General features: G+C 38.4%; 1 protein-coding gene across 3 annotated transcripts; it reads left to right on the top strand.

Moving 5' to 3' along the window:
• The first annotated feature begins 336 nt into the window (after window positions 1-336).
• On the top strand, window positions 337-10,278 carry LOC124169753. Of its 3 annotated transcripts, none has more exons than XM_046548453.1 (4): window positions 337-5,805; window positions 7,257-7,429; window positions 9,387-9,679; window positions 9,922-10,278. In XM_046548453.1, exon 1 carries the CDS (start codon window positions 1,304-1,306, stop codon window positions 2,402-2,404), a length of 1,101 nt encoding a protein of 366 aa, XP_046404409.1. In that variant the 5' UTR covers window positions 337-1,303; the 3' UTR covers window positions 2,405-5,805; window positions 7,257-7,429; window positions 9,387-9,679; window positions 9,922-10,278. The 3 variants fall into 3 exon arrangements, with proteins under 3 accessions (XP_046404409.1, XP_046404410.1, XP_046404411.1); XM_046548455.1 differs by having other exon boundaries at window positions 1,273-5,805; XM_046548454.1 differs by lacking the exon at window positions 7,257-7,429.
• Window positions 10,279-10,762: the final 484 nt, after the last annotated feature.

The raw sequence follows: 10,762 nt of genomic DNA, 5'->3' as shown, positions 1-10,762 counted from the left end.
GAAATTTGTCTAGTTTTCATCAGTGGTATAACACTACTGCAAGCAGTGCTGAAAAGAGTGTGATGTGAAAGTGACATTTTTATCTTTTATTTCAGATTGTTGGAGATGAACACAAAAATATGTGTTTAGTTGCAAATTCATGGTCGATAAAATTCACTTATTTGCTTTGGCTGAAATCCCACAATCTGGATGATACTTCAGAATGTTTCAAAAGGAATGAACCCAATAAAATATAACTTCATTCTTCATAATATCACGTATTTCTTGGAGCTAAGTAGTAGTCAAATACCATCAAATTTAACCAAAAGTACCTCTCTTTGGCAAAACCCTTTGTTTGGACCTTAGGGTTGGGGTCAGTGGGGGTCGATGATGGATCTATGAGTGGAGGACTGGGTTAGGGGCCTTCGGTGGGGTCGGGGTGGCGGCCCTAGGGTGACATGATTTAGCGCGAGGGCTGCACGCTCAGAAACAGAGACAAGGGCAGTGTTCGGCGTGACATCAACCGAGAAGCATCTATTCTGTGATGTGAACCATTTATATTGTTAATACAGTCCACTAAGTATCTTTATGCGTTTTTCATTTCATTAAAGTTACCACCCTTGGACAAGTCGGTTTGAAGACGCGTACTTAGTATCGAACATTTTTTGGTCCTTCAGGCCGGATGGATGTGATCGGTTTGTGTATAATATTAGTGTTATGTGCATTAGTGTTGTATCGTTAAGCCACGCGTCGAATACTCCAGAGAACGTTGCTTCCAGAACAGTCCCGAGTTCGATTCCAATGACATTAAGTGGTGATAGCGGGAGATCACTTCAACAGTGCACTTTCAGAAGGGATAATTCTGGCGTCATTGCTTCCGTCAACATATCACGGCGGGCGGCAAGTGTCGAGAATAGCCTCTCACCAGGGGATGCACCCTACTCCGCACTAGCACCTACGACGCACTTTTCTGGACCATCGGGGGACATAGGGGAGGACTTCGGCGGGAGCACAGCTGACGCAGATAAGGTCGTCGGAAGTCTCTCACGCTGCGAGGAGCTCATCGCAACATCACCGTCACTGCACGGCGTGCTAGCCAACCAAGATAAGTATTGCTTGAGTCTGGTTTATTTCTCCTTTCTTTTATTGTATTTATCCTTAAATCACCTATCCATGCCTTCATCATGCCATCCAAAGATGCTGATTAGAAAAAGGGCTCTAGCCAAGGGTAAATTAACACGGGCGAAAACTTTCCTCGATAATTTCGTAGAAGAATCAGATGCAACACAAGTTCGAGTAAGATTCGAGTAAGAAGAGTGATAAAATGCCTAGCATATGGCAAGAGTACGACGAAGTTCAGTTACAACTTGAATTAGAAGAGGAAGGAGAGGATCACGAAGTGGATAGGGAGGATTTTGAAAACACCTACTATGCAGTGGTAGGAAAAATGACAAGCATTATAGAAAAGGATCAAGAAGCGCAGTCTTCACACTCACAAGAGTCGCTCTCCAGGCATAGCAGTGGTCGAGATAACCAACAGAAAGTAAAACTTCCAACCATCAAATTACCCAGCTTTAGTGGAAAGGTAATAGAATTCAAACATTTTTATGATACTTTCAATAGTTTGGTCATCGAAAACAATTCGGTGGATGATATCCAACGGTATCATTATTTGTTGTCAGCGCTCACTGGAGAAGCGCATCAATTGATTGAAAACTTGCCCATTACGTCAGAGAACTTCAAGGTCGCATGGGAAATAATTTGTAAACGGTACTACAATCTTAAACTTATAGCAACCGCACACATGAAGTCATTATTTTCATTACCATCGATGAAACGCGAGTCTGTAAATGAATTAAGAATGGTGCTTAATCAGCTAGTTAGCAACTACAATGCGATCGAGGCATTAAAGCTTGACACGCCATTGCATGAAGTGCTGCTATCTCAACTTCTGCTCGAGAAGATTGACGAACAGACTTGCAAGGAATGGGAGGTGAAGGCTAACAACCAACAGTTCCCAAGATTGGATGAACTAATTGAGTTTTTAGAAGCCAAGTGTCAGGCATTGGAGGTCGTCAAATCCAATCAAACACAAAAGGAAAAATCAACCACCAGCAAACAAAGCGAATCATGCAAACGAGTCCAATCTACTAGCCATAGTTATGTCACAAGAAATCATAAGTGTCCAGTTCGCCAATATGATCATGCAATTTACAAATGTCCAACATTTACCCAGCAAAGTGTTCCGCAGAGGAAGGAACTAGTGAAGAACAAGGGCCTTTGCTTCAACTGTTTACACCCGAATCACCGCATCAAAGAGTGTAGAGCAGGAAGGTGTCATATTTGCAAGCAGAAACACCACACTCTACTTCACATTGAATTCAAGAAGAATCTCTATTCGCGTCAGAAACAGTGTTCCGCGTGACATCAACCGAGAAGCATCTATTCTGTGATGTGAACCATTAATATTGTTAATACAGTCCACTAAGTATCGTTACGCATTTTTCATTTCATTAAAGTTACCACCCTTGGACAAGTCGGTTTGAAGACGCGTACTAAGTATCGAACACTTTTTGGTCCTTCGGGCCGGATGGTGAATTCACCTGCAAGTTGGCCATCCAAACACGAGGAATTTACCAAGAACATTCATAATGAAGAGAGAAAGATAAACACTGTTTGTCTTGCAGTAACTCAGGAGGATATCACACTTCGATTCTCTAGTTTACGTAGATTGCAACGAGTAGTATCTTACATGCTGAGATTTATCTTCAACGTGCGTTGTGAACGGTCGCTACGGAGAAGCGGAGCACTTACAAGTCCAGAGTTGCAAGAAGCCCTAACGGTATGCATTAAGTTAGTGCAACCATCCGAGTATTCTGGCGAGATAACTGATCTCTTGACCAAGTCAGCAGTCTCAAACAAGAGCAAGCTGAAGTCATTGCACCCATTTATTTGTCAAAATCAAATTCTTAGAGTAGGAGGAAGGCTACAAGCTTCTCAACTGCCATTTGAACAAAAACATCAGTGATTCTTCCCCCTAAGCATCATCTTACGAAGTTAATTATTGAGGAAGAACACAGAAGATTGTTGCATGCTGGTTGTCAGTCAGTACATTCATCCCTGAGACAAAGGTACTGGATCATCAATGGCAAGAATTTGATAAAGAAAATTATTCATCAGTGCTTGACATGCTATAAGTTGAAGGCAGAGGCAGCAAAACAATTTATGGGGCAACTTCCACAATATAGGGTTAAGGCTGAAAGACCATTTTTTAACACGGGAGTGGATTGTGCTGGGCCGTTGCTCATCAAGTCTGGTTCATGGAGAACTAAAACAAAGGTGAAATGTTACGTCACCATATTTGTTTGTTTGGCATCCAAGGCGATTCACTTAGAAGTTGTGAGTGATATGACAAGCCAAGCTTTCCTCGCCGCATTGCGAAGATTTATTGCAAGACGAGGAAGGTGTTCCCAGATATACAGCGATAATGGTTCAAACTTTGTAGGTGCTGCTAGAGAACTACAAGAATTAGCTGAGTCTTTCTTAGCAGTTCAACAATCAAGCATCACACAGGATTATAGTGCTCAAGAAGGCATCCAATGGCACTTTATCCCTGCGAGAGCTCCACACTTCGGAGGCATCTGGGAAGCAGGAGCAAAATCAGTGAAACATCACTTGAGAAGGGTTATGGGAACAAACTGTCTAACGTTCGAAGAGCTAGCAACCCTTTTAACTCAAATAGAGGCATGCCGTAATTTCCGACCAATAACACCTTTGTCAAATGATCCCAATGATCCCTTGCCCTTAACACCTGGTCACTTTCTCATCGGAGCTCCCTTGACTTCCCTTCCTGAGCCAGATCTAAGCGATACTCGTGTTGGTTTGCTTTCCAGGTGGCAATTACTCCAAGCAAAACTTCAGCAATTTTGGCGGAGCTGGTCAAATGATTATTTGACACATCTGCAACAGCGAGCCAAGTGGTCAAGGGAATCCAGCAACGTTCGCCCTGGCATGGTGGTGTTACTCAAGGACGACAATACACCCCCATTAACTTGGAGGCTTGCGGTTATCGACGAGGTGCATCCTGGGGCTGATGGACTTGTTAGGGTGGCCACAGTGCGGAACTCACAAGGAAAATTTAAACGTCCCATCACAAAATTGTGTCCCCTCCCTTCACAAAATGAGAAAAGGGAATTTTAGTCCTTTTTGGCGGGCGATATGTTTGGACCTTAGGGTTGGGGTGAGTGGGGGTCGATGATGGATCTATGAGTGGAGGACTGGGTTAGGGGCCTTCGGTGGGGTCGGGGGTGACGGCCCTAGGGTGACATGATTTAGTGCGAGGGCTGCACGCTCAGAAACAGACGAGGGCAGTGTTCGGCGTGACATCAACCGAGAAGCATCTATTCTGTGATGTGAACCATTTATATTGTTAATACAGTCCACTAAGTATCTTTACGCGTTTTTCATTTCATTAAAGTTACCACCCTTGGACAAGTCGGTTTGAAGACGCGTACTTAGTATCGAACACCCTTTTAGTCGCCTCTTACGACAAGCAGGGACACTGTGGGAGTATTCTAACACATGCCCCAACCCACAGGGCAGCTTCAATATTTCTATAATAATAATAAAAAATAATTTATTGCTCAGCTGGTCATATGACATAGAAAATTATTACCACAAGTTTCAACATACTTTACATGTACTAGAACTATGAACAACTGGGTCCGAAAAATTCACCAAAAGCTTTTGACATATAAGAATCATCTAAACCAAAGGTGATTTAGCTGCCACAATTGGAACCTACCCCTCATTCAGTTCCAAAATTGAGTGTGAATTGTCTGACTATAAGCTCTTCAATGTTAATGTGTTAGATGCATTGGTTAGTTTGCGTTTGATGACACATTTGTGGAGAAGATAATGGGGGTGGTAAAATGTACGGTACATTTTATCTTGCTCTTCCAATAACAGAATTTAGTGCATTTTTTAATGAAGGAGTATCTACCAGCTGAAAAGTTTGAATAAACTGCAAATTTCCATGTTTAATTAAATTTGTATTTATTGTGGGGTCTTTGGAAATTAGTCGAGGTCGAGAGGCTTTGGTCAATGCCCAACACGTCATGCTGTTTCAGTAAATTTCTTTGGCATAAACTAAACACATGGATATCCCATGAGGTAAAGTTGCTCATAGGCTATTTAACTTTTACATATGTATTCAAAGATTCAATCAAATACATTCCATGTCACAGAAGATTACCACCTGTTTAAAAAAGATCTTGATTATTTAATTACGTTTGTGTTTGTGGAATTTAGACTTTCAGGGGCCCATCTTTGACTTTCATTTGTTGAACTCCATTGCTTTTATTCAAGTCCACCATGGAACAATAAGGCAAATCCATAAAGTGCCTCCTTAGGCATGCAGTAATTATGAAACAAAACTTTTGTATTTTCAGGAGTAATTTTCAACCAATAGGCTTGGGTAGCCAGTGACTTTTTGGCAACATCTTTACAAAATAATTTAGTAAGTCGTATAGATTTCTCATGATTATCTGACATTGTTCTTAAATAGCAATGTAGCTTGTTCTAATGTTTAGGACATTCAAATTTATTGGGACAAATAAAAATAAAGGAATATATTAAGTACCATCATGAAAAATTATAAAAACATTCTTTTGCAAAACAAAATCCATGGAAACGGTGACTATGAAAGCCCTGTTATTTTTTAAGTGCTACCAGCTGCTCTCAGCACTTATAGTAATGTTTTTCCATAAGAACAACTTACAAAAGAGGCATATATAGAACTAATCCACATTGAAAATGGCACTCCAGGTAAACATTCTGCTAAAAATATTTTTTCCTCTAAAAGCATTTGATAAAGAAATTGGAGTTCACTTATGACAAGGAGTAAATATTTATCTCATTCAAAAAATTCCCAAATAGTGATTACATATTCTTTCATGCATTTGCCAAAGTCCATTATGATATTTCAAGCACAGAAAACAGACAAATTTTAACAAACTTAAAGGTTTCAAATTCCATTTAAGCTCCAATTTCTTATTTTTCTACAACTGTCTATAGCTAGTCAAATTATTGAAATTTTGTTTTGTGGAAGTAATTGAAGCAAAAATTACTACATGCATTAGTTACCTTGGGTGAACCAGAGTTGGAACCCCTTATTCGCCAATTAGCGGCGGTTTTAGAACAATTTCCCCCGCACGTTATGGTTACTAAATTTTTATCAACAAATCGGATTTGTTATCGAAGTTACCATTTCATAAAATGTTCGAACATGACTTTGATGGAAGTGGATTACAAAATGAATTTGGATGAATGTTTTTCAAGAGAGGTTAAATATTCTAGCGGATATTTCGCTTTATTGCCTGTTTACGGACAAAAGTGTGTGTTACATTGGTGTATGAATGAAGGTTTGATGACGTCAAGTTATGAATGTCCTAAGTGTGAAAGGCAAATGAAATTAACTAAGAGACCAAAGAAGAATGATGGAAATGAATGGGTATGTAAAAATCAAACTCAAAATAATCTGCATGAATGTTCACTATCTGTAAGAAAGGGTTCTTGGTTTTTCAATAGCCATCTCAGTATATGTCAAATTTTAAAATTGACTAGTCAATGGCTAGGGCAGTGTATGCAAAAGTACAATAGGTATGGCAGTTTTGAAAGTGACGGATTGTGGACGGAACAGTGTCTGATTGGTATAGTTTTTGTAGAGAAGTGTGTGAGACTGTATTGAAAAATAGTTCTAGAAACCGCCACCAATCCTCCAATTGGCGAATAAGGGGCTCCAACTCCGGTCGCGCCGTTACCTTCAAGGATAAAATAAAACTTCACCATAAAATGAAGATTTTATTCATCGGAGTAGTTTACGTCTATAAATGTGAAATAAAACATTATTTAACCTTAAAATTCGCAGAGGGTATCACATTCCGATAGAGAACCTAGCATGTGGTCTACCCCTCTAATAACAATAATTATTATTGAACATGAATAATTAAAATGTTATCATGCATATCAAAATGGTGGCCCATTCCTGTCAAATGGTAAATATAAAGCGACAAAACATTGGGTCCATCTATAAGTGTTAAAAACCTTAACACTTAACTCCTGCAGGTTCAACAACTTAATTGAAATGGTTCTCATGATTATTCTTCAGTAAAATTTAATTGTGGCATTGGAAATCAACATTAACTACGTTATAAAGATACTTATGATAAAACCTGATGTGTGCAGAGTGTAGTGAAATAATAGATTAATTTTTTCAGGGATAAAGAAAAAGATTTAAGTTGCTCTTTTTGAAAAAATATATGCATAATAATTCTAAGGGCAGTTTATTCATAAGAGACCTAGAGACTGTAGAAGAGGAGGAAGAAGTTCAAATGATAATAGATTTAAATCCCAATACACCTTCTGTGGACCCACATGAAGATGCAAGCAAGTACTCATTATGCTTAATGTCATGGCCATATTAATATAAATCAAGTCTTTTGATTGTTAATTTTCTTTTAAAATGCCTTTTTAAAAAGTCAATGGAATACCCTATACTATAAAACAGATGTAATGGATATGTTCATAATTTTTTTCTCTATCAATTCAATGTGCTAAAACTTTAAAAGTAGATTTCATGTGATATTTTGGGAGAATAAGTACATACATATAAGGAATAAGAACAGATGAATGAGGTGATTTGACTGAACCATGGATATGATATTGGTGTTTATATATATTGTATACAGTGGAACCTCGTTAAAGCGAGTACGGGCTATAGCGACACCCCCGCTATTACGAGAGATAGCCGATGCACCGTCAATTGACCCTATAATAAGCGTGTTAAAAAATTCGTTTTTACGAGACCATTTCGGCGTTGGCTCTCGCCATAGCGAGGGTTTCATCGCCGGAAGACTTTCATCAACACTCCTTAATCTCTGTAACTGCTAGCGATCTGTTAGAAATGAAGTTAATGGAGTGCTCAGTCTCAAATTTATGTGGTAAACTCTCGTTCGATAAATATAATGATTGACGAAACAATGCTTTAAATGATTTTTATTCAGTGCGGCGCTTATAAATTGTTTGAATAGTTAGTCGTTATTTGAGTAAGGAAATTCAGTGATGCAAAAAAACATCGCCTTTCGTCTGGATTTATGCTTACGTTTATCGGATAGATGTTTATCTGTCGCCGCACCACTCCTGTTCCTGTATATCTGTTCGCAACAGGTATATTGGCTATTATTTGCTCCACCTCCGGTAAAGCGACAATTCGCTATAGCGAGTGTTTTTTTGTGCACCGTGGGGTGTCGTTATATCGAGGTTGCACTGTATATATTAATGTTAGAGTATGACAATAGCAAGGTGCTTATTTGGAAAATTTCCTAAAAAATTCACATCTTCATGGCGACTTCCTAACTCGTAGCATTTCAGACTAGAGAACCTAATCTGAAATGAAACCTAAGATCCATGGTAAAACCAGAAAAATAGATTCGCAATCATGTTAGATGATTTTCTCACAGTGAAGCTCTTTTTTTAGCTTATGCACATGCTAAAAATGCATCCCTTTCTACAATCAACAGCACGTAATAGTTGCACTGTGGTAAATAACTTGCATGCATTGATATAAATAAGCATGAGCCAAACTTCAGATCCAGGCTACCAGAGGCATACATGGATCTTCATTTTAGAAGGGGCATCAGTCCCCCTTTTGATATTCTACCCTGAGGAAAATATCATTCTACATTTCATTATTAACAAACTTCAGTTCTGCCCTTTTCTATCTCTTGAACAAAATACAGCTGATAATACTAAGCAATAAGCAATAAATTAAGATGGTGGATTGTTAATAGAAGGGTGGGGGGGGGGGGGGGGGGGAGAGGCAAAATTAGGTTGACTTGTAAATGTTGAGCATTCCCGCACAGACAAAGGAATGAAGCTCCACATGATGCCTGGCGTGCCCTTGAGGGCACAATAATATTAAACAGTTAAGAGCTAAATCCAGCATTGAAAGGTGAGCATTAAGGATTTCAATCCAGTGGCCTAAGTATAAATCATTTCAAGCAAGGGCAACACATGATATTTTATATTTAAATACCAATATACAAATGATAATATATGAAGTAACACAGCATGGCAACGTCTAACCCTCGTGGAAGATTCATTTCACTAATTCAGATGATAGGCATTCTTTTTCTGCATTTCTGGGAAGTTGGGTCAAGCTTCCCTTACCCCTTACCCTCTTAAAGTGACTACCATGCTCCAGAAAGTCATAATTTGAAATGATACAGTTAGTTTCATCAAATAAACCATGAGATACTTTCATACAATGCTACATAATAGCTATCACACACTGTAATATGGTAAAGATAAATAAAATTATTGTTTAAATCTCAGTGAATACTTTACAGGGAGAAATGCGATACACCCTTTTCAAGAGGAGGATGCACTTCATTGGGGGAATCAGCCAGTCTGTCATTGTGCTTCGTGCTTCAGTGAGCTTATAGAAAAACTGCCACAAATACCAAGAGCAATGGAAATCACTAGATCACAATCTTTACACAACTTTCATGATCCATCCATTATGACAAGTGCTCCAATTGCATTCAAGCATAATTCAAGTAATGCTGCTCGCATGATAAGAACTCGAGAGAAGAATACTTTAGAGAGTGTTACCTTTGGAGATGAAATTTTGCGTTTTCAGGTATGCACATGTATATCATTAAACAGAGACCAAAAAAATCATATTATGGAAAGAGATAAATGTGTTTTAATCATAGAGAAATGAAATTTGGCCACATGAAAAAGCCTATCTCTGATTTAAATTCGAACTTGGTCACAAAACACCAGTTAATTATTCTGGCAGAGAAACGGTTCAGTCAATAACTAGACCTAAGATTCTTAAATAAAACTTCAGTATGAATGAAAATATTGTTTTCCACACAGGGAAGGGTTTACACCCCTGAAGATATAGCGCCAATGTGGAAGAAAGACTGTCGAACTTGGCTGTGGAAATCAGTAGGAGCTTCAAGGAGAAGTAGTTAGATGGAGGCATTGTACTTCATGGATCAGAATTTCCCTCATTTATCAGTTGAACATCCGGCAGTTATCATGAAAATGAATGGAAGTACGTGTTCATTGTGAATGATGAAGATATAAATTGATATTTTCCCTCAAACATTGCCTAAAATGGCTTGATGCATTTTAGGCTCCCAGAAGTTGTGGGAGGATCTAAAGGTGGAATGCAAAGACTATATGATCTGTTAAATCTATTAACAAAATGAAAAACAATTCTCCTCTCTACATTCACCTTTTCATTGATCTTGCCATTTCTAAATCACAATCAATGCGGATGTAAAACTCAACAATTTTAACATCACATAGCATAGCATTAATTGGTATGTAATAGTATATAACCAGTTTTGGCTCAACAAAACATGAAGCCCTATCTGCAAGTATGATCATCTCATTTTAAATTCCGAAAGGTAATTACAAAATATACAGCAAATTTTCCCAGAACGCAAACTCCAAATTGGCACTTTGCTTGGCTGAATACAATGATGTTTACTTTCAAATGGTCTTCATTATGACTTGATGAAAATAGAATATAATGAGCTAATAGTAGGACACTCTGAGTATTTATTCTACTGGTCCTCCACTATTATTTTCAGAATTTTCTATTATACATGATCCGATACCAATACAGAAATCCATTAGGATATCAATATGGTATACGGTTTTGTCCTTTAACCTGTTCAGGAAGTAGGGAAGAAAATATACTTAGGCA

Source organism: Ischnura elegans, chromosome 12, assembly GCF_921293095.1.
Source record: "Ischnura elegans chromosome 12, ioIscEleg1.1, whole genome shotgun sequence".
NCBI lineage: Eukaryota > Metazoa > Arthropoda > Insecta > Odonata > Coenagrionidae > Ischnura > Ischnura elegans.
Note: the sequence above shows the minus strand (reverse complement) of the source record. Positions and strands in the feature narration are given on the sequence as shown.